The sequence below is a fragment of the Pongo abelii genome, chromosome 5 (assembly GCF_028885655.2).
Source record: "Pongo abelii isolate AG06213 chromosome 5, NHGRI_mPonAbe1-v2.0_pri, whole genome shotgun sequence".
Taxonomy (NCBI): Eukaryota; Metazoa; Chordata; class Mammalia; order Primates; family Hominidae; genus Pongo; species Pongo abelii.
The window spans coordinates 108030218-108054405 of NC_071990.2; the positions used below are offsets into that span (position 1 = coordinate 108030218).

The window sequence follows — 24188 nt, forward strand, 5'->3', positions numbered from 1 at the left end:
TTTTAAGTTACAAGTCATTTCTTTGTGGGGTAATTTTCCATATTGGAATTTTGTTCCACATTTTCTCAGCAGCTCCATTTCATTCGCAGAAGCCACCCAGAAAGAATTTAGTGGCCCAGTCATGCGTAATGGGGACCTAAAATATGAGAGGATTCCCTTGACTAGCCATGAACTCTTAACTAGAGACGATCTGGTTTCTTTCTCAGGGCTCGAACAAAATAGTGAAAATATTTCCACTCAAAATAGGAACTGCAATCTAGAAGAAATCCTGTTCCTTTTCTTTTAAAATAAGGACACAGCAAAAATATGAAATGGGATTTTGGATTACCTTATGCTGTGGTTGTAAGAAAGGAATTGCAGCATATAAAAAATAAAATCTTAAGCAGCACTAGACTACTCGGCATGTACTTTATTTTAAAATTGTCTCTAGTGCAGCTGCTGAGCATAGAACGTGATCCAGATAAAAGGGAAATAACACCAACTTCTTGTCAGAAAATTCAAACACTAAACCATCTGAAAGCAGGTAAATGCCTTCCCTTAGGCCGAGCGCAATGGCTCACTCCTTTAATCCCAGCACTTTGGGAGGCCAAGGCAGGTGGATCACCTGAGGGCAGGAGTTCGAGACCAGCCTGACCAACATGGCGAAACCCTGTCTCTACTAAAAATACAAAAATTAGCCGGGCATGGTGGCACACGCCTATAATCCCCACTACTTGGGAGGCTGAGGCAGGAGAACCGCTTGAACCCGGTGGGGGGCGGAGGTTGTAGTGAGCCGAGATAGCGCCACTTCACTCCAGCCTGCGCGACAGAGCAAAATTCTGTCTCAAAAAAAAAAAAAAAAAAGTAATGCCTTGCCTTTATGTGCATGTAAATATGAACTGAGGTTGATAGACACAAGAGTGCCATTATGAATGCAAGACAGGACTTTATGCAATTTGATCCAAGGAACTAGCTGACCTTGATATAAAGGTCCCCATTTACAACCAAACTCAGTGAAGTTGTTCAAAGGCATTACCAAAAGAATAGGAAAATTCATGGTACTGAAAACAGTTATGACTGACTGCTCTCTGACCACTTGTGCTTCTGTTCCAATATAAAGTCACTCTTTTTAGGGACTTCACGCCATCTGTTTCTGAGATTTGTTTAGACTAGTTTTGGTGATTTTATCCCAAAGGTGCATAAAAGTGTTGTTGTTTAACTCTGACATCTGGCAAGAGATTTCTTGGGGCATGACATATTCATATTTCTGAGGTTTTAAAATTATTATTATCATTCCTTTTTTTTTTTTTTTTTGAGACTGGGTCTTGCTCTGTCACTCAGGTTTGAGTGCAGTGGTGCAATCATAGCTCACTGCAGCCTTGACCTCCTGGACTCAAGCAATCCTCCCTGCTCAGCCTCCCCAGTAACAAGGACTACAGGTGCACACCACTACACCTAGCTAATTTTTTTATTATTAATTTTAATTTTTAGAGATCTCACTATATTGGCGAGCCTGGTCTCAAACTCCTGGGTTCAAGCAATCCTCCCGCCTCAGCCTCCCCAGGTGTTGGGATTACAGGTGTAAGACACCGCACCCCGCACCCAGCTTAAAATTATTTTTAAACACTACACAGAAGTACTACATCACAGAAATACTGCTAGAGGTCTGCCTAGTCTCATTGTTGCAGGTGACTTTGTTCATTCTAGTCATTCCACTGTACCTGGGCATGTATTTAGAATTGAAGTCGCATACTACACCCAGTAATGCCAATTCTTCTTGAGAAACCTCAGAAATCTATTTAACAGCCATCTGGAGGTTCAATTAAGGCAACGCCAATAAACCGGTTGACTAACACAATCAGTTCTTGCCATCTAGTGTAACTGGAAATGAGCATGCCCCCACGGCCTGGCAACTCCATGTCTAGGTATAAACGCTGTAAAATATATGCACAAGGAGACACGTACTAGGAGGGCCGTTGCAATATTGTTTGTAGGATGATCATAATTGGAAAGATACCTAAAAGTTTTCCGGCAGAAAATTAGATACATAAATTGAGGTGCAATTGTGTAATTGTGGATCTAATACAATACTCATAGGAGTTAAAATAAATAAATTACTGTATGTAATAGCTTAGCATAAATTGGGTACATATCAAATTATTTATAATAGTTGCTTCTTTTTTTTTTTTTTTTTTTTTGAGACAGAGTCTTACTCTGTCGCCCAGGATGGAGTGAAGCGGCACAATCTTGGCTCACTGCAACCTCCGCCTCCCGGGTTCAAGCGATTCTCCCAAGTAGCTGGGACTCCAGGCACACGCCTCCCTGCCCGGCTAATTTTTTGTATTTTTAGTAGAGACGGGGTTTCACCGTGTTAGCCAGGATGGTCTTGATCTCCTGACCTCATGATCCACCAGCCTCGGCCTCCTAAAGTGCTGGGATTACAGGCGTGAGCCACTGCACCTGGTCTGTGTATGGTATTTCTAAAAATATATTGAACTGAAGCAACATGACGAAACACCAACATTTGTTCATCCTGATTATGAAAGCCCAGGTTATTATACTATCCCACGTACTTTTCTGTATTCTCCTTCTCCCCACCACACCAAAAAATAAATCTAATATTTAAATTTTAGGGAGTTTGTGCTTGTTGGTTGGTTGGTTGGTTGGTGGTTTTTGCTTTTCTCTCTATTGGAAACCACAAATCTTTTTATTAAAATCCCTCAACACAAACCTAATCACTTAGGGATCCAACTTAAAGTCCTTGACAATTTCTCTTGGTCATTTAAAATTTGTTTTTTTAGAGAAGTTGCTTTAAGAAGTCCGGGTATAAATGTATGCTATAATTATTTTTAAAGACCTTTCTGGATAATATTATAATAAATAGGCCAGACACGGTGGCTTATGCCTGTAATCCCAGCACTTTGGGAGGCCAAGGTGGGTGGGTCACGAGGTCAGGCGTTTGAGACCAGCCTGGCCAACATGGTGAAACTCTGTCTCTACTAAAAATATATATTTTTTTTGTGTATATATATATATATATATATATACAAAAATTAGCCAGAAGTGGCAGCAGGCACCTGTAATCCCAGCTACTTGGGAGGCTGGGGCAGGAGAATCGCTTGAACCCAGGAGGTGGAGGCTGCAGCGAGCCAAGATCATGCCACTGTGCTCCAGCCTGGTCAACAGAGTGAGATTCCATCTCAAAAAAAAATTTTTTAATAAATAAAATTAACATAAAAGCAATTAAGCTTTTAAGTTAATTTAGCTAAAAGTCCTCCATGATAAATTGCAAGTCTGGCTTCTCAGGCCCATATTCTCAATGAGAAGCTAGTGGGTTTTAGGATGGGCTGTTCCACTGTAGACCATGGTTTGGTGTGTACCAATAAGAGAACTAGTAGGGGAACCAGTATGTTCAGCAACATTGAAAAGCCCTGGTCTCCCTCAGGTTCCAGGACAGTACTGGATTGGGAGAGAGGGACCCTCCTACAGGAACTGTAGGAACTGTAGGAGACGCAGAAGGAGGCAGCCCCTACTAGAGTGAAGCCCGGTTGCTGAGGAGGTAAAACACCCCAAGCCTCTCTTTCCACCCTCAAATCTCCAGCCAGTGCTTCCCATTAACTGACCCAGCCAGTAGCCAGAGGCCAAAAGAGTCCGAGGGAGGCAATAGTGTCACGGGACAGAAAGCAAGACAGAGAAAGGCAGGGAGTGACTATTGGGAGCCAAGCAGAACATGAACAATCCCATTTTCCTCTCAGAGAAAAGAGAAAGACAAGGTTATCTTATATGCAAATGGCACAGTTTTATTGCCAAGAAATACAAATGGCAGAGAAAATGGCTGAAGATCAAATATTCTCAGCCCCAAATTCACGTTTCATAGATGTTAATTGATAACTTACAGAGCAGATCGTCTCGAGGAAGGCCTGGTTACTTAGGAAACCATTTGAAATAATCTTGGGCATGGTGGCTCACGCCTGTAATCTCAGCACTTTTGGAAGTCAAGGTGGGAGGATCGCTTGAGCCCAGGAATTCAAGACCAGACTGGGCAACATAGTGATACCCCTTCTCTACAAAAGATTAAAAAATTAGCTGGGTATGGTGGCACTTGCCTGTAGTCCCAGCTACTTGGGAGGCTGAGGTGGAAAGATCCCTTAAGCCAGGGGCTGCAGTGAGCCAAGATCGAGCCACTGCACTCTAGCCTGGGCAACAGAGGGAGATCCTGTCTCTAAAAAATATAAAAATCTTATTTTTGAAAGTATGCTACAAGTTAAATTACTTAAAGTTGGGCATTGTATTGATCATGTACTCTATATATTAGATAGAGATAACATATATAGATACACAGAAGGTATTTTATAGAGAGAATATATATAGGATTACATATTTTATGTTTTATATATAATGTTCTATACATCGAAATATTAATGGCCATAGATGAGTAATTGCTAATGTCTTTTTCACAAAATGTTCTAACTAAAATAACTGCACGCTGGTGGGAATGGAAATTACTAACACCCTTCTGGCAGATAGTAGGGCAATGTATATCACAAGCTTTAAAAATGTGCACACTACTTTGGGAGGCCGAGGCGGGTGGATCACAAGGTCAGGAGATGGAGACCATCCTGGCTAACATGGTTAAACCCCGTCTCTACTAAAAAATACAAACAATTAGCCGGGTGTGGAGGCAGGCGCCTGTAGTCCCAGCTACTCGGGAGGCTGAGACAGGAGAATGGCATGAACCCAGGAAGCGGAGCTTGCAGTGAGCCGAGATCGCGCCACTGCACTCCAGCCTGGGCGACAGAGTAAGACTCCGTTTCAACAACAAAAAAAAAATGCGCACACTAAAAAAAAGTTTTTTTTTAAATAGAGATGGTATTTCACCATGTTGCCCAGGCTGGTCTCAAGCCCCTAGGCTCAAGGGACCCACCCGCCTCGGCCTCCCAAAGTGCTGGAATTACAGGCATGAGCCACCACACCCAGCCTAAAAATTATTTTTAAATAATTATGCCCAGTGTAGGCATGGGCTGTTCACCATCCCTGAACTGGCTCCTTTATGGTCATGACATGATGTCAGCTTCACCCTGGGCTTGATTAAGTGACAAAGCTTATGCACTTGCTCTTAACAGCAAACAGAAGAGCCAAACTCCAAGATCTTGTCAAAGAGAACCCTCCAAACTCTCACAGAGGAAATGCTAGTGCAGTAGCCAAGAGCAAGGAGCCACCCGACATGGGCTTCGTAGGGTGACCCTGGGCAAGCGACCCAATGTCTTTCAGTTTCCTCATCTGCAAAAAAGAGATCATGTTGCTCATGGCACTGATTCCAGAGAAATGTTACGAGTATTAAGTGAGCAAATATATGTAAAAACACTGAGAATAGTGACTGGTATGTGGTATTTGCCATTATAATTTTCTGTTCAATCCTTGTCAAAAGGCTAAATTATAAGAAATAATATTCATGGAAAATGCTGTCCATCTATTCCTCTAAATAATCAGGGTTCTTCCTATACATATTCCATTTTAAAGCTGCATTATTTGGTTAGCACTATTTTAGCTGCTGGTAATATTGCTTCTGCTAAAGTATTTGCTGTGTCACTTGTCTTCATGAAAATTATAAAAACTTGCTGGTGCCGTAGCGTCATTGTAGGGATGGTGCCAATAACAGAGATCACATTTCACCTGGAAGCCCCCCTCATCAGGACCCATATGAGAATCTTTCCTCAGACCTCAGCACTTCTGGGTTAGTCGTATGTTTTAGATGCAAAGGCGGTTTAGCTTCTGTTTCTAATCATAGGCCTTCCCTCCCATCAGCTATAGCAGTTATTCAGGACCCTGTGGCAAACATCCTTGAATCCTATCCATGAATTGATGGATTATTTTCTACCTTTACCTGTCCTCTACCTCTATTTGTAACCTGTTGCTTAATGCATATTTTTACAAGTTAACTCAAAATACTTTGGGGGGCAGGAATGAGATGGAACATGAAAGTCAATAAGCAAGTAATAAGTAAATATAAAACCAAATACATGCTGATAACACACAGTGGTAACATGAAGCTACACAGGAAATCCTGTTTGCTGATTGCAGTCACAGTCATGTCTCAACAAGGGTTGTGTCACTGGTTGTCCTGCCCCACCAAACAGTTCAAAGTTGTTGCAATCTCATTTAAGACGAACAGCAACTACCAATGAGGCAGTCAGTTGTGCTAATATATCATTAGGGGAAATTTTTCCAAGTCTTCATAAAAAACAGTAGATTGCACATCATATGACAACCAGGTAACAGAACAAATGAATATGATGAATGCCCAGGATCTCCTAGAATAATGGCAAGGAATTTACATTAATTTTTATAGGCTCAGCTTCGGAGCACTGAGCCCAATTTTTCACGGATGAGACAGCAAGTTCACCAAAGCTCACAGAAAGACAACATTTTGATTCATGTAATTTTGTTTTTAATTTGTATGGAATCTTAGTATTTTAAAACTGAAGGCCGGTCGCAAGGGCTCACACCTGTAATCCCAGCAGTTTGGGAGGCTGAGGCAGGTGGATCACTTGAGGTGAGGAGTTCAAGACCCAGCCTGGACAACATGGTGAAACCCCATCTCTACTAAAAATACAAAAATTAGCCAGGTGTGGTGGCGCACACATGTAATCCCAGCTACTCAGGAGTCTGAGGCACAAGAATCACTTGAACTGAGGAGGCAAAGGCTGCAGTGAGCTGAGATCACACCACTGCACTCTAACCTGGGTGACAGAACAAGACCCCGTCTCAATGAAAAAATTAAAAAAAAAAAAAACTAAAGTACCTCCAAAAAACGCAATCCTCTGTAAGTCCTAAGATGCTTTCAGGGGCCATGCAGCAAGTTGGCAGACCCAGGGCTGGGATTGGGATCCCCTGACAATGATGCCTCAGGCACTGGACATAGGCAACTATAGCATGAATCCATGTGTCCATTCAACCACACCCTGCTAGGGCGGTAACCATACTTTCTAATCTGTGGTATCATTTTACTCATCTTCCAGTTGAAGCTGAATGTTCTATCTGCACAACTTAAGTATTTATTCCTCAGCTGGAGGGAGCACAGTGGGTCTGTGGCTCAGAAGGAAGGGGTGTCCTCTGTGCCTTGGGAAGGAGATTCCAGCAGACACAGAGCAGAGGCACTTCAATGCCATTTTTGGTTGGGTAGAAATCCAAACAACAGACTGGAGGAAAATGACCTCACTTATCTCCAAGCACAACCCTGACGTGTGTACACCTCCTAGGCACAAGGATTTGAAGCCAAGGGACTGAACCATGTCTGAATCGACAGCCCCTGCCAGCTCATTGGCATGAGGGGAGAGGTGCCCCTACCCACACCCACCTGGGCTTCTCAATGTGGCTGCACTTTAGAATCATCTAGGGAACTTTTAAAAACTACTGATTAAGGCAACTTTAGTTAACAATAATTTATTGTATATTTTCAAATACAGTCATGTGCTGCGTAATAACATTTCAGTCAATGATGGACTGCATATATGACAGTGGTCCCACACCTTATAATATGGGATTTTTACTGTGCCTTTTCTATGTTTAGATACACACATACTTATCAATGTATTACGACTGCCTTTCAGTGCAGAAACATGCTGGAAAGGTTCGTAGCCTACGAGCAATGGACTATTGCATATAGCCCAGATGTGTAATAGGCTATACCATCTAACTTTGTGTAGGTACATTCTATGGTGTTCACACAACAAGGAAATTGGCTTACAATGCATTTCTCAGAACAGATCCCTGTTGTTAAGCAACACATGACTGTGGCTAGAAGAGAGGATTTTTTTCTGCTTTGTTATTTTTGGTTGTTTGTATTTTTGGGTTTTTTTGAGACAGGTTCTGGCTCTGTCGCCCAGGCTAGAGTACAATGGTGCAATCTCAGCTCACTGTAACGTCTGCTTCCTGGGCTCAAGTGATCCTCTCACCTCAGCCTCACAAGTAGCTGGGACTGCAGGCACACACCATCACATCCAGATATTTTTTGTATTTTTAGTAGAAATGAGGTCTCACCATGTTGCCCAGGCTAGTCTTGAACTCCTAACCTCAAGCAATCCTCCTGCTTCAGCCTCCCAAAATGCTGGGATTACTGATGTGAGCCACCAGGCCTGGCCTAAAGGAGAGTATTTTGAATGTTCCCAACACAAACAAATGATCAGTTTTGAGGTGGTGGATATACTAATTACCCTGATTTGATCATTACACATTGTACATATGAATCGAAATATCACACTGAACCCCATAAATATGTACAATTATTATGTGTCAATTAATGTAAAAAAGAAAAAAAAAAAGCTACAGATGACTGAGCTCCACCCCGACCAATTAAATCAGAGTCTCCTAGGTAGGTAGAGGTGGCAGACATCAGTATTTTAAATAAGCTTCCCGGGCTGGGCGCGGTGGCTCACGCCTGTAATTCCAACACTCTGGGAGGCCGAGGCAGGCAGATCACGAGGTCAGGAGATCCAGACCATCCTGACTAACACAGTGAAACTCTGTCTCTACTAAAAATACAAAAAAATTAGCTGGGTGGGGTGGCACGCACCTGTCCAACTACTCGGGAGGCTGAGGCAGGAGAATCACTTGAACCTGGGAGGCGGAGGTTGCAGTGAGCCGAGATTGTGTCACTGCACTCCAGCCTGTGCGACAGAGTGAGACTCCATCTCAAAAAAAAAAAAGCTTCCCCAAGACCAGGGAGGGTGGCTCAGGCCTGTAATCCTAGCACTTTGGGAGGCCAAGGCAGAGGGATCACTTGAGCACAGGAGTTCAAGACCAGCCTGGCCAACATGGCGAGACTCCATCTCTACAAAAAAAAATTTTTTTAATAACTGGGTGTGGTGGCCCACGTCTGCAATCCAAGCTACTTGAGAGGCTGAGGTAGGAGGATCACTTGAGCCCGGGAGGCTGCAGTGAGCCATGTTCCCGCCTCTGCACTCCAGCCTGGGTGACAAAGCCAGACTCTGTCAAAAAAAAAAAAAAAAAAAAACTTCCCAAGTGATTCTAATATGTGGTTGGGTTTGAGAACCGATGCTATAGATGGACAAGGAGGCTGCCTACCTAATGAGGGCTGAGCAGCCCTAAGAGGCCAGCCTGCTTAGAAATAGTCCTCACCATCCTCTTAGACGTCCCCCCATGACCTCATATGGTATCCAAGGTCTGCCCTCCCCTCCCCCAGTTACCATGGTACTAAGTTATCCTGGTATTAAGATATTACTGTTGGCTATTTTACTTCTCAACATTAATTGAGCACCTACTCTCAGTCATATACCAAGAACCCAGAAATGAATATGACACAGCTCCTGCTTTCAAGGAGCTCACAGTCAGGGCAACATAATTTTTACACATCAATAGAAAATAATGCACTGGCCAACATTTAGGAAGCACTCACAATGTGCCAGACTCTAAGACCTTGTGTATTACCTCATTTAATTCTCCCAACAACTTTATAAGATAGGTACCATTACTATCAAACCCATTTTACAGACAAGATTCCTGGGCCATAGAGAATGTATGTAACTGCCTAAGGTCCTTTAGTAGTAGTTGGGCTGGGAGCCAAACTGAGGCAGTCTGGCTCTAGCGTCCACACCTTTCCGCCACACTGAGTGGATATGTGAATGTACTAAAAATCACAGAGGCATGAAAAGATGTTGATTCAAAGAATGGTGAGCAATTCAGGGCGGCCGGTCACAGGGCTGAAAATTCGGGTTTGGGCCAAATTATGAAACGCTTTACAGGCCAAGAACAGGCGGCTCTGTTCTATCTCCTCTAGACAAAGGGTAGCCGCCCAAGTTTTGTTTCCTTTTTTCATCTTTTTAATTTTTATTTTAGATTCAGGGAGTACACGTGCAGGTTCGTTATAAAGGTATATTATGTAATGCTGAGGTTTGGGCTTCTAATGACCCCATCGCCCCAAGCACTGAGCATAGTACCCAATAGGTGATTTTTCAACCCTTCATGTCCTCCCTCCCTCACCACTTTTCAAATCCCCAGTGTTCATTGCTCCCATCTTTGTGTCTGTGTGTACCCAGTGTTTAACTCCCTCTTATAACTGAGAACATGAGGTATTTGGTTTTCTGTTTCTGCATTGATTCGTTTGGGAGAATGGCCTCCAGCTGTATCTGAGGTGCTGCAAAGAATATGATTTCATTCTTTTTTATGGCTGTGTAGTATTCCATGGTGAATATGAACCACATTTTCTTTATCCAATGTACCATTAATGGAAACCAGAGTTGATTCCATGTCTTTGAGATTGTGAATAGTGCCACAATGAACGTACAAGTGCAGGTGTCTTTTTGGTAGAACAATTTATTTTTCTATGGATATTGCCAGCCAAAGTTTTAAATCAGGAAACAAAGTGAGCAGATCTACATTTCAAAAGATAAGAGTGAGAATAACCACAGGATGGAGAGATGGGGACAGAGAGGTGCAACTGTGACACATGATGCAAGTTAGAGGAAGGCAGTGGGGTGGAGGGAGAAGAAAGGCAGGACACCTGGACACTTCTGACTTCGAAATGACAGGATTTCATGGCTGATTGGAGAGGGAGAGAGAAAAGGAAGGCGGCTCCCAGGCCTGTAATGAAAGCGACTTAACAAGCGAGTGCTCTGGATAGAAAAGGAGTCGGTAAAGGAGCACCTGGAGGAAGGTAATGAGCTCACTTCTGGACATGTTAGGTTTCCACAAGCCTTACTATCTGCCAGTTAGTTGCTAAGAGGCATGACAGTTAAGTCACTTCAGATCCTTTGGGCTCACTGAGATATTTCTTTGCAAAATCATAAATGTGGATACTTCCTAAAGTTTCTTAGAAATGCATTGATTTTAGAATTTAGGTGTTATTTGAAGAGAAACTGAGAAGGAACCCATGATGGTGATTTTGTTGTTTCAAAAAGTGCCATCCTACCAAAATTAGAAAAAAAAAAATACTCTTTTATACGGAGTAAGGAATCCAAAGATAACCAAGCCAACCCCAAATGAGGCCTATGAGACATGAAAAACACATACTTTTCAGCTAACTAAATATTTGAGTTCTATTTTAAGGACAGTGGTGGCATTGGGTGTGTGTCTTTAGAATGTTTCATTCTAAATAGATGTTCATCTTCCCTTTACGGATAATACTTCAACTAGATTTTTGTTTCTACACTGTTTGCTTTTATCTTCTAAGGCTAAAATTTGTTGAAGAGACATTCATACAATGGCTACTCATTACTCAATTTAGCCATAAATCATATGAGTAGTATTTAACTGTGAATATTAAAAATATAACCTCAGAATGGAAATCTGATAAATAAAATAGCCCAGATGAGTTTAAAAGCATTTTCAAAGACAAGTGGAAAAAAAGTTATTAATTTCCTCCTCTGTGAGGATTGATCATTATTTTGTTTGTTTCGAGATGGAGTTTCACTCTTATCACTCAGGTTGGAGTGCGATGGTGCCATCTCGGCTCACTGCAACCTCCGTCTTCCAAGTTCAAGTGATTCTCCTGTCTCAGCCTCCCTAGTAGCTGCGATTACAGGCACCTACCACCATGCCCAGCTAATTTTTGTATTTTTAGTAGAGACAGGGTTTCGTCATGTTGGCCAGGCTGGTCTCAAACTCCTGACCTTAGGTGATCCACCCACCTCAGCCTCACAAAGTGCTGGGATTACAGGCATAAACCAGCCCGCCCTGCTGATCATTACTTTTTAAGATATTCACCCAAATTTTTTATTGCTTATATGATAATGATCCACTGTTGGCATGATGGTGACTTTTAGGATTTCAAAGCAAAGCCTTGCCAATTCTCTGCAGACAACAACTCTTCTTGGAGAAACAGTTTCTGGCTTGCTACCATACTTTAGTGAGACTGAACCCTTAACCATGGGCTACCATGGGACCTGAGCTGCCCATCATGATTTGGTGGGTTAGACATCATTTTGTCTAACCCACCAGACCATAAAGTTGGGTGTGCATAGCGGCACTCATTGTCAAATGAAAGTGGTATATATAAGACTGGCTCAAGCAGGCCCTAAGGACAAGAGTAAATTATATGAGGAAAGAGCCCAGATGCCCACAGTCCCTACTCCTTGCTACATGACCTTCTCTTTCCCAGTCTGTACCTCTTTCCTCATGGAGAGTTCCTTATGATCAGTTGATTGAGAAAGACAAAACTTGGGTCTGATTTATAGAAAAAACTTGGGTCTCCTTTGTAGAAAGTACTGCACAATACATAGGATCTACCTAAAAGTGAAGAGCTGCAGCTCTACAAACCCCTTGAGGACATCCCTGAAGGACAGTGGTGAAGAGAAATACCCCTAGTGGACAGAATTACAAGCAGTGCACTTGGTTGCTCATTTGGCTTGAAAGGAGAAACCGCCAGAGATATGAATCTGGCCATCAGGCTATGGCCCATGATTTGGCTGAATGGAATTGGAAGAGACATAATTGGAAAGTTGGTAACAAGAAGATCTAGGGAAGAGATGAAAGGATAGAGGTATATAGGCAAACAACATGAAGATATTTGTGTCTCATGTGAATGCTCATTAAAGGGTGACCTCAGTAGAGGATTTTAATAATCAAGTGGATCACAGGACCCATTCTGTGGATATCAATCAACCTCTTTCTCCAGCCATCCTTGTCATTGTCCAGTGGGCTCATGGTGGCAGAAGCCCAGCAGCATAGACTTCCATTCACTGTGGCCAACCTGGCTACAACCACTGGGGAGTGCCCAACCTGCTGCTGCAGAGACCAACATTGAGTCTTCTCTGTGGCACCACTCCCCAGGGTAATCAGCCAGCTATGTGGTGGAAGGTTCATTACATTGGACCTCTTCCATCATGGAAGGGGCAGCATTTTGTTCTTAGTAAAATAGACACTTATTCAGGGTATGAATTTGCCTTTGTTGCATACAGTGCTTCTGCCAAAACTACCATTCGTGGACTTATAGAATGCTTACCACCATCATGGTAATCCACACAGCACTGCTTCTGACCAGAGAACTCACTTCATAGCCAATGACGTGTGGTGATGGGCCCATGGTGATGGAATTCACTGATTTTAGCATAGTGTATCCCTCATAAAGCCAGTGACTTGACGGAACAGAGGAATCGCATTTTGGAAACAAGTTACAGGACCAACTAGATGGCAATACCTTGCAGGAATGGGGCAATGTCCTCCAGGAAGCTATACATGGTCTAAAGATGGTGCTGTTTCTCTCATAGCCAGGTTTGCAGACCCAGGAATCAAGGAGTGGAAATTCAGTGACACCACTCATCATTACCCCTAGTGATTCACTAGCAAAATTGTTACTACCTTAACCTCTGCTGGTCTAGAGGTCGTAGTTCCAATGGAAGAATGTTTCCAACCTGGAAACAGCAATGATCCCACTGAACTGGAAGTTGAGACTGCTATCCAATCACTTTGGGCTCCTGAAGCCTCTGCATCAAAACGCAAACAAGGGCTGGGCATGGTAGCTGATGCCTGTAGTCCCAGCACTTCGGGAGGCCAAGGCGGGTGGATCACCTGAGGTCAGGAGTTCGAGACCAGCCCAACCAACATGGAGAAACCCCGTTTCTACTAAAAATACAAAATTAGCCAGGTGTGGTGGCACATGCCTGTAATCCCAGCTACTCAGGAGGCTGAGGTGGAAGAATCGCTTGAACTCGATAGGTGGAGGTTGCAGTGAGCCAAGATTGGGCCATTGCACTCCAGCCTGGGCAACAAGAGTGAAACTCTGTCTCAAAAAAAAAAAAAAAAAAGGCAAAGAAGGGAGTTACTGTACTGTTGAAGTGATTAATTCTGATTACCATGGGGAAATTGGGTTGCTACTACACAATGGAAGTTAAGGAAAAGTATGTTTGAAATATGGATGTCTTAGGGCATCTCTTAGTACTACTATGTCCTGTCACTATCAGTGGGAGGCCAGGTACAGTGGCTCAAGCCTGTAATCCTAGCACTTTGGGAGGCTGAGGCAGGCAGATTACTTGAAGTCAGGAGTTCGAGACCTGCCTGGCCTACATGGTAAAACCCTGTCTCTTAGCTGGGCATGGTGGTGCATGCCTATAGTCCCACCTACTCGGGAGGCTGAGGCATGAGAGTTGCTTTAACCCAAAAGGTGGAGGTTGCAGCGAGCTGAGATCATGCCACTTCACTCCAGCCTGGGTGACAAAGCAAAAGACTCTGTCTCCAAAAATAAAATAAAATACAATCAAAGGGAAACCACAACAAAATTCAAGCAAAGATTTTGTTCACCTTGCCAGGCTTAGAACCATAACCAGCTGAGATGCTTACTGACAGCCAAGTTAATATGGAATTGATAATGGAAGAAGGTAACTGTAAAACCAGCTACAGCCACATGACCAGTTGTAGAAATGAGAATTCTAACAGTTATATTTCTTCCTTATGTTTGTGTGTGTGTGTATATATATGTATACATAGATAGATGTAAACATAGATAGATGATAGATAGATACATAGATAGATACATAGATACCTAGATCATCTGAGGGGGCCTTATTCCATCAATTGAAAGGCCCTAAAGGCAGAACTGAAGTTCATTGAAGAAAGCACACTTGTAAGGCCAGGTGTGGTGGCTCACACCTGTAATCCCAGCACTTTGGGGGGCCGAGGCAGGCGGATCACCTGAGGTCGGGAGTTCGAGGCCAGCCTGACCAACAAGGAGAAACCCCATCTCTACTAAAACTACAAAATTAGCCAGATGTGGTGGCACATGCCTGTAATCCCAGCTACTTGGGAGGCTGAGGCAGGAAAATCGCTTGACCCCAGGAGGCAGAGGTGGCAGTGAGCCAAGATGGCGCCATTGCACTCCAACCTGGGCAACAAAAGCGAAACTCCGTCTCAAAAAAAAAAAAAGAAAGCACACTTGCAGACTACAAGTTCCACATATTCCCAAGTTCCAGCCTGCCTTTCCAGGTTGTCCCTAAACCACCTCAGAATGCACTTGAAGGGTCTCAAAGAAATTCAGGGTCGTGAAAGGAGCAGATGGAAGTGACAATTTAGATGACCAAAGAGGGCCGAGCATGGTGGCTTGTAATCCCAGCACTTTTGGAGGCCAAGGCAGGAAGATCACTTCAGCCCAGAAGTCCAACACCAGCCTGGACAACATAGTGAGACCCATCTCTTATAAATAAGACAGATAGATAGATATAGATAGATAAACCAACAGGGTCTGTGGACCTGTAGATAGGGGAAAAATTGCTGCAGACTCATGGACTTGGCACATGCTGTTCCTTCTACCAGGGAATTTTCCTCAGATCCTCCTACAACTGTCTTGTCATTTGGATCTCAGTTTAAATGTCCAAGATCACGCTACTGCACTCCAGCCTGGGCGACACACTAAAACTCTGTCTCAAAAAAAAAAAAAAAAAAAAGAGAGAAAGAAAGAGAAAAATACTGAGGTATGTCCCTATGGTTTAAATTAGCAGACCTGGGGGGCCAGGCGTGGTGGCTCACGCCTGTAATCCCAACACTTTGGGAGGCCAAGGCAGGAAGATCACTGGAGCCCAGGAGTTCAAGACCAGCCTGGGCAACATGGTGAAACCCTGTGTCAACAACAACAACAAAAAAATCCCAAAAATTTGTTTTTAATTATTTTTAAAAATTTTAACAGGCTCATAGAACCATGATTACCCACAAAGTATTCCTCATACTGGAAAAACTTAAAACGCAAGATTGTTCTTTCAGCCATTTCTTTTTATTTACAGTTTGTGTTCAATGCAAATCAATTCCATAACATAAGAAGTTACTATGAATCAAAGCGTAAATACACAAACACAATATACAATCCAAAATAGATGTACAGCATTCTGGAATAAAGCAAAAGAGTGTTCATTCACACACACAGTAGCTTCAGAACTGTTCAATCTGTTTGTTCCCATGTAGTTTTCTAAAGATGGAAAAAAAGGACTTCGGTCATCAAGACTACTGTGGCCATATTAGATTACTGGAACATCTAAGCATCAGTGTGTGACCATGCAAACAAAAGACTTCGGGGAGTGTCTATTTTTAAAAAGGTTTCTGTGTGTTGAGGCAGTTGTAAAAGATTTACTGCAGAATCAAGCCCACTTTTAGGCTTAGGACCAGGTTCTAACTATCTAAAAATATTGACTGATAACAAAAAGTGTTCCAAATGTGGCTATTCTGATCCATAGTTGTTTTTTAAAGGAAAAAAAATGTATATACAGAAAGAGTATAAAAGTTTTTGTGAATTTAATGCAAATTAGCTTCCAGTCTTCACTTCCCAAATACTTGATTTATAGTTTTGACTCCTTTAGATTTTTGCCTTCTTAATTTCAAGATTTGCAACTTTGCCTTCAAAACAGATCATTTTTTTAAATTGTAAAAAGTATTCAACATATGCAGAAATAAAAAGCATTTTGACGGCTGGGCGTGGGGGCTCAAGCCTGTAATCCCAGCACTTTGGGAGGCCGAGGCAGGTGGATCACCTGAGGTCAGGAGTTCGAAACCAGCCCGGGCAATGTGGTGAAACCCTGTCTCTACTAAAATTACAAAAATTAGCTGGGCACGGTGGCGGGTGCCTGTAATCCCAGCTACTTGGGAGGCTGAGGCAGGTGAATCACTTGAGCCCGGGAGGCAAAGGGTACACTGAGCTGAGATCGCACCACTGCACTCCAGCCTGGGTGACAAAGTGAGACTGTCTAAAAAATAATAATGATAATAAAAAGCATTTTGAAATTAGTCGCGGTCAATGCAATTCTACTCTTTGGAATCTGTTTCGCTAAATGAATGTAGTGCTCTTGTTGAATGGAAATAGGTAATAGGAAATGCCTACTATTTGACTTTATATGGATAATCAAGAGTTGCTCAGGATGCTTGGATCTGGGGGTAGATTCTCATTCATCATTGCCCTGGCACATGTCAATTACCATGTAAAAGGTCAAATGCAATGTCAAATCCAAAGCCTCAGGAGGAAAGTGAGTTCAGTTCCCAAGAGAACAGCAATAGCTCAACAATGTAAAACTTCATCTAGAGTATATCGGCATTAAATTAGTGCTGTCGAAACAATACGTTGAGGAATTACAGTAACACCTGGAAGTCCCTTCTCATGTACATATAAATAGAATCATGGAAGCTTTTTATATTACCTGTTTTATGGCCTTATAGAATTAATGAACCAAATGAAAACTGAATCTCCATTCCACAATCACATCCTTTATTTCTATTCTTATTTTCAAGGTAGTATTAAGTGTCCATATTTCTCAAGCCACATTCAAGGAAATCATGTTTTAACTATTTTGGATGTTGCCTCTCCTTCATCTTGTACATGAAACTCCAGCAGATTTAATATTGGCATCCATCATCTAGTCAAACCTCTCACATTGTTCTTCAAATCAATCAAATTTGGGATTCTCAACATTTTCTGTGTCAATAAAAGGTGTGGAATTAGTAGATTCGATGAAGACCTGTTTTTCCTTGCCACATTGGACTTCCAGACGCCATTTGGATTGGGTTTAGAAGACGGGGAAGTTTAGAAGACGTTTCTTGGCCTGAGTCTCTTAACAGTAGAGATGCAGAAGAGAGAGTGAGACCACGAAGAGACTGGCTGTTGACTGCAGGGCACCACCGGCCGCCTTGGTGGTGGCATTAGTTGGATTTGGGGCAGTCCCAAAGTTGGAAGTACTCTGGGAGGTGTTAATTGAAATTCCAGTTGTTGTTTCAATGGAATAAATCTAAAATACATAAAAAGTTATATGGATACATTTTCACATCACAGCTACCTCCACGTACTCTCATATAAAATTAAAGTAGGTGATATATTCTTAGATTGCTCTCTTACCATTGTTCTCTTACCCAACATCATTAAGTTCTGAATTCTTGCTCAGCCCACCAAGGTCATTCTCTTTAGTTTCAAAACAAACTACCTAGAGATGCCTCAAAAATGCCAAGTGGCAACAAGAACAAAAAAGTTATTCAATAACTGTAACTCCTGTTTTTATTTCTTTGCAAAGGAAAAAAGGACCAAGTTAACTAATTCAGTTTCCAACATTATATTGACTTAATGGCATTGCAATAAGGTCTATTTTCCCAGAAAGGGGGAGATTTTAAAGTTGCACAAAAAAATGGGGATTTTTAAATATTGTAACTGAGACTTATGGAACTAGAATTCATTGGGTCACTGTCTATCCTGGATTTGCTAGGTAACTTTCACATACTCAATTTAATACAGCCTTGGTAACTTAGCCTTTTCCTTAAGGGGGAAATGCAGTCTTATCTTCTCCCTCAAAATTTGAAATAATAACTCTTCTAAAAAATGGCCACAATATTTGTGTTAAATTGAAAAAGAAAAGGAGTTTTTCCTTTAAGGCAGAATGACTTCAAGAAAACACCATGAAGTCGGAACGATTTCACAAAAGACAACCAGAGGTTATGGTGTTAAGTTTCACCAGCAGCAGCCTCACTGGTCCCTAAGCTCAGTGCTGTGGCCAAGAACCAAGGTTCTCCCAGTGTCCCAGCGTCTCAGGGGCATCATTCACCACTGATTTTTCAAGCCACGAAATGCACAGTCCAGTAGGGCACGTGATAATCTCTCCTTTGTCATGGAACAAAGGCAGATCGGAGTTTTCAGCCCTCACTGCAAGGGAGGGTTTTACAAGGGCTTCTGATTACAGGCGGGAGGGAGGATGTGGCACCAGGCAAGAGTCTGGGCCCCGTGTACATTTGGCTGCCTATTAATCCAAAGATAAAGCCCTCCTACATCAGCACCAGCGACTTTTGTTGTAAAATCCATAAGGTCATTAAACAAATATTGACTAAAGAAATGTACAAATCCTACCCAAAATAGATTAGTGACAACAACAAAAAAATCTTGATCAAATCAAATTTATTTATCGGGCACCTACTGTGTGCAAGATTTAGTGTGTCCCATCAGGAAATGGCACTCCCAATAAAGAAAAGCATTAATATGGTAATTTACTTAAAACAGGGTGCCTGTTTTGGACACCTTGTTTGGGATCCCTGAAAGTAACCTGTTCTTTATTCATACAATGAGTTTTACTGCAGCAGGTGATGTTTTCTTTTTAAAACCCGGTGTATCAATCTGAGGATCTAAAGATCCTCTACACCAACAGAAAAATTATGTTTATTAAATTGACACTAAACAAAATTTTCTCTCCCAAGCTAGATTTATTCGCATTATTAAAACTTCTCACTTACAATGTTGGAGGAAAAAAATCTGGTCGGAGAGAAGATGGGGCGGGGAGTGGAGGGGGCCGGTTTCTCGCGGCCGCGCCCCTCCCCCATCAAAGAATTGAGGAAGGCTCGGGAGCGCAGCGGACTGGGAGGAAGACAATAGGGTACGGTTACCCCGCCAGCGGTGGGGAAGAGCGCTCCACACTCAGGCTGCACCTCCAGGTGAGCCCGGACGTTCGATGTCTGGGGACGGAGGACGCAGCGCGCCCAACTTTGGGGGAGAAGCCCCAGAGACAGTCCTCGATTAACCCCAACCGAAGGCGCTGGAGAGCCGTCATGACTCCCATCCTCCAAACCCGAACTGACCCAAACAAACATACCTTCTTTGCCCCCGCCCCCGCTAGGGTCTCCCAGGCCCAGCCCCCGGTCTCTCTCGCCGGCGCCGTGCATCCATACACCCTCGAGGCAGCGCTGCGCGGCCCCCGGTACCCGCACCTGGGGCGAGGTTCCCCGGATGGAGGGTCTGGGGAGACGGCGCTGGTAGCGGCGACCCGGACAAAGCCTGGCGGGGACTCGGGACAGAATCGTCCCACCATGCTGTCTCCCCAGAACTAGCCAATCTGGGCTATAATAACATGCGGATCCTAAGATGACAAGCGATGGACGTGAAAGGTTGCCTCGCAGAGAGCGCAGCGTCAGGAGAGGGTCCCCGCCTCGGCTTCGGCCCCGAACCTCCCGGGACTGGGGTTTTAAAAGGGCCTGATAGCCGTAGCTTCTCCGGGATCCCCAATTCAACTCCGAGGGTGGAGGATGGGCGTGAGCCGCCCTCCCCGAAAGGGACCGTCGCCTCTCTTTGTGTAGAGCCCGGGGAGCGCGAAGACACTCCTAGAGGGAAGCGGGTCCTGAGGGACCCAGGGACGACGTCCCCCGGGAGCCTGAGCTCTCCAGGCGCTAATCCCTGCAGGCACCTCGGGCCTCTGGGTGAAAGTGGGAAGTAGACACCTGGCTGCCTGGGGAGGGACAGCGTGGAACCTGGGGTGGGGCAGAGTCCTCTCAGCCTGCGCGCGGAGCTGCATTGTTCCCAGGGCCGTGGGAGGGGAGGGGGCAGCACGCAAGGGAATGGAAAAATGGGGTCCACATGGCCCTCTCCCCTGGTCAACTAAGCAAGATTCTCTCCCGGTCCCTGTCCCTGGCCCGAGGTAGGGGCGCAGGACGGTCCCCCGGGACCGGGTCCATCTCTCCTTCCCCCACCCCGGGCACGGCCCTCGAGCCCCGCCGGGCGCCAGGGCCTCACCTGCGTGGGTAGGAGCAGTGCCAGCAGCAGCAGCCCCAGCCCGAGCCTGGCCACCATTGCTCTGCCCATGTTCCCTCCGTCGGTGCGCGGCGCGTCTCGCAGGATGCTGGGTGCTTGGAGAACCGCTGGCTCCGGGCGGGCGCAGGCAAGGTGGGGAGCGCGGCGAGCCGGCGAGACCTTATATACCAGGACAGCCACAATAGCCGTGACGTGGCGCCGCCCGCCCACCCCGGCTCCCCTCCGCCGCCGCCCGCCGCCTCCCCGCCTTCCCCGCCCCGCTCCGGGTTCCCCCAGCACCCCCGCCACCGCCGCCGCCGCCGCCACCGCCGCCGCCGCTCCGGCCCTCGCGGGCCGGGAGCCCCCCGGGCGGGCGCCGCTGCAGGTGGGCGGGCGTCGCCGGCTGCTGGTACCCGGCTGGTTTCCCCGCGCCAGCTGCGGGCTGCGGGCAGGCTGGTACAGGCGCCCAGCGACTCCTACACAGGACCTGGGGCACACACGCGAGCCACACACGCCGCGCTGGGGGCCGGGCCCAAGTTTCCTTTGTTTCCCGGGACCTGCCATCTTACCCCCCAAAAGAAAAGTCCGCGCCTCCGCTGCGGCGGGGTAGCCGCGGGTCCTGGAGCAAATGCGTTGCCACCCAGACTGCAAAATGCGCCCCAGGGACCCGAGAGGGGCCGCGAATTCCAGTGCGACCGCGTGGGGGGCGGGCGCCGGGACCCCTCGGGCAGGGTTATCTCTCGGCCCGCCGCAGAGGAAAGGGGAACGCGGCGGGCGTGGCGGGGACGCGGGTCGGACTCTCACCCTGGCCGACGGGACCCGGGCGCCGCCTAGCGCGAACCCTTCCCGGCTGGTCGGCGCGGCTCGCAGGCGGTGTCCGGGTCCAGAGCGATCTGCGCGCTCGGCCCCGCGGCTGCGCCCTCCCCGAAGCCCTTGCTTTGTTCTGTGAGCGCCTCGTGTCAGCCAGGCGCAGTGAGCTCACGGGGGCGTCCCGGGTCCGCATCCTCCCAGGAGCTGGGGAGCCGCTAGCTGGGCGCGGACCCGCTGCCTGACGCTGCAAACTACAGGGTTTCGGTCCCCCGCGCTCCTGCCTGCGGCGGGCGAGGACACGGCCCACCCTGAGGGGACCTCCTCCGCGGCCCTGAAGCCCCCACCGCCCTCCCCGAGCTGCTCTGCTCCCGGGTTCTACTCGGAGGCAGGAACCTCCCCTCCTGGTGGTCCCACTACAATTCACTGTCCCTCTCGAATTCCTGGGGATACACTTTTTCGGTCTCTATTTCCCGTCATTCGTTTAAAGAGCAGAACCGTTCGGGATAAAGGCATTTACTTATCCGTAGTTGCCATTAGGCAATTTAATGAACTGGCATAAAGAGGAGATTCGTCATCACTCTTTAGATTTTGGTGGAATACTTTTTTTCTATCCATCTTGTTGTGAAAACTTTCAAGCACACAACAAAAGTTGAAGTAATCTTACTGGTGGAGTATTTTGAGTTTAAATTTTAATTGCAAGACTTAATCTTTTTATTGAAGGTTTAGCCCAAGTGTTTTTCAGTCTTTAAAGCAAACAGCAGAGACCAAACCTAGTATGGTTGTAAATTTGTTTAAATTTCAGTTTTGCAGAACACTCTCGTTAGTACTTTTGGTTCAATTTTTAATTGCAAGACTTAATCCTTTTATTTAAGGTTTAGCCCAAGCATTTTTCGGTCTTTAAAGTAAACCACAGAGTAGTAAGATTCTAAATTTGTTTAAATTTCACTTTTGCACAGCAGTCTCATTAAAACAAAGTAAGTTTCAGGGAAGCAAAGTGACAATGAAATCTGCAATAGGTCTGTTGACTGAATAGTGACTGAATCGGTTTGTGCCTTCAAGGTCAGTCACTTTAGCTCAGTAACTTTCCAAGCACGTTTAAGATGTGCTTGGGAACACGAGAATTTCTGTCGAGCACCAGTGGACTTTCCTGTTTAACAGTGTACCACATTATATAGAAATACTTTGGCCGGGCGTGGTGGCTCACACCTGTAATCCCAGCACTTTAGGAGGCTGAGGAGGGCTGATCACCTGAGGTCAGGAGTTCCAGACCAACCTGACCAACACGGTGAAACCTAAAATCTAGTCTCTACCAAAATTTAGTCTCTACTAAAAATCCAAAATTAGCCATGCATGGTTGCTCATACCTGTAATCCCAGCTACTTGGGAGGCTGAGGCAGGAGAATGGCTTGAACCTGAGAGGTGGAGGTTGCAGTGAGCAGAAATCAGGCCATTGCATTCCAGCCTGGGCAACAAGAGCAAAACTCTGTCTCAAAAAAAAAAGAAAAAAGAAATACTCTGGCCCAGCTTCTCCATTCCTTTTCCGGGTGAAAAAATGGACTGTTTGTGACTCAGGAGTGCCAGGTTCCAAGGCAAGGAACATACTATGTCCTCCACAAGCTGCTTGTTGAACTAACTGATGGTATTCCTAGGATAAGACAGCCTCTAAAGACAGACTGCCAGAGTTCAAACCGTGGCTTTGCTAATTTTGCTGGAGACAAAAAGCCTCAGTTCCTTCATCTATAAAATGGAGATAATAACATCATTACTAATTAGTTATTAAAGAGTTATTATATATATAAGTGTTAGAATACTGCCTGCCTCAGAGTAGTAGCTCTCACTTAATATTTGCTCTTCCACTGAAGGTGCCAGCAACCAGAAGGTAATTACCTTCTCTGCCACTGTGTGATATGTGAAAGAATATCAGTCTCCAAATAATTCCCAAAACTGGCAAGGCACTCAGGATCTGTGCTTTGTGAACCATTTCATCACCAGCTAATGAGACTGGATAATTCACGTAGCAAAGCCCTTCACCTCTGCCCAGGAGTTCCCCCTGGGCATCCTACCGGGGATGTTGCCCAGGACTTTGACAACTGGAGGCCCAACACAGGTAAGATAACTTCTCTTTACAGGTCTCCACCCTACCCTTTTCCTGTACAGCTAGAAACTCAAGAAAACTGCCTGATTTTTCCTTTGCAGTTCTTTTGGTTTGTGATTCTTTCTTCCTATTCTTTATCCACTTCTCCTGGTTTTTCATAGTTTGGTTGCTAATAAAAACTGAGCCACGGCTGGGTGCAGTGGCTCACACCTATAATCCCAGCACTTTGGGAGGCCGAGGCAGGCAGATCACATGGTCAGGAGATCGAGACCATCCTGGCTAACATGATGAAACCCCATCTCTACTAAAAATACAAAAAATTACCTGGGCATGGTGGCACACGCCTGTAGTCCCAGCTACTCAGGAGGCTGAGGCAGGAGAATCACTTGAACCCAGGAGGCGGAGGTTGCAGTGACCCAAGATCGCGCCACTGCACTCCAGCCTGAACAACAGAGCAAGACTCTGTCTCAAAAAAAAAAAAAAACCTTAGCCAATAATAACTCACGCCACTAACAAATTGAGACTCTTACCAGTTATCCTGAACTTTTTGTTGAGACACATGGCCAATTTCCATTTTATAGAGAAAGTGTGGTATAGAATGATTTTGAAGCAGATTGATTGCATAAATTGATGTATGTGTGGAAAGTTATAACTTTCAGTTTTCATAGCTTTCACAAGATAGTATGAAAAACTCCCTCATTTGATGCTGGTTCTCTTCTGAGAATACTGAGGGAGGAGCAGTGCTTACAATTTCTTTCTTTTTTTTTTTTTTTTGGAGATGAAGTCTTGCTCTTGTTTCCCAGGCTGGAGTGCAATGGCGCGATCTCAGCTCACTGCAACCTC

General features: G+C 45.0%; 1 protein-coding gene across 3 annotated transcripts; it reads right to left on the bottom strand.

Moving 5' to 3' along the window:
• Positions 1 to 15672: 15672 nt before the first annotated feature.
• CD24 (CD24 molecule) lies at positions 15673 to 21364 on the bottom strand. 3 transcript variants are annotated; one of them, XM_054557933.2, is made up of 3 exons: positions 21245 to 21364; positions 20444 to 20620; positions 15673 to 17690 (listed from the first exon to the last, which is right to left on the bottom strand). In XM_054557933.2, exons 2-3 carry the CDS (start codon positions 20510 to 20512, stop codon positions 17517 to 17519), a joined length of 243 nt encoding a protein of 80 aa, XP_054413908.1. In that variant the 5' UTR covers positions 20513 to 20620; positions 21245 to 21364; the 3' UTR covers positions 15673 to 17516. The 3 variants fall into 3 exon arrangements, with proteins under 3 accessions (XP_054413908.1, XP_002817254.2, XP_009240394.1); XM_002817208.6 differs by lacking the exon at positions 21245 to 21364 and adding an exon at positions 21010 to 21129; XM_009242119.4 differs by lacking the exons at positions 20444 to 20620; positions 21245 to 21364 and adding an exon at positions 19530 to 20437.
• Positions 21365 to 24188: the final 2824 nt, after the last annotated feature.

Excerpts from the sequence above, each read along its gene's own strand:
- CD24 (XM_009242119.4), bottom strand. The coding sequence starts at position 19,745 with ATGGTGGGACGATTCTGTCCCGAGTCCCCGCCAGGCTTTGTCCGGGTC. Across the intron at positions 17,691-19,529 it reads CGGGGGCGGGGGCAAAGAAG|ATTTATTCCATTGAAACAAC; the intron begins GTATGTTTGTTT and ends TATGTATTTTAG.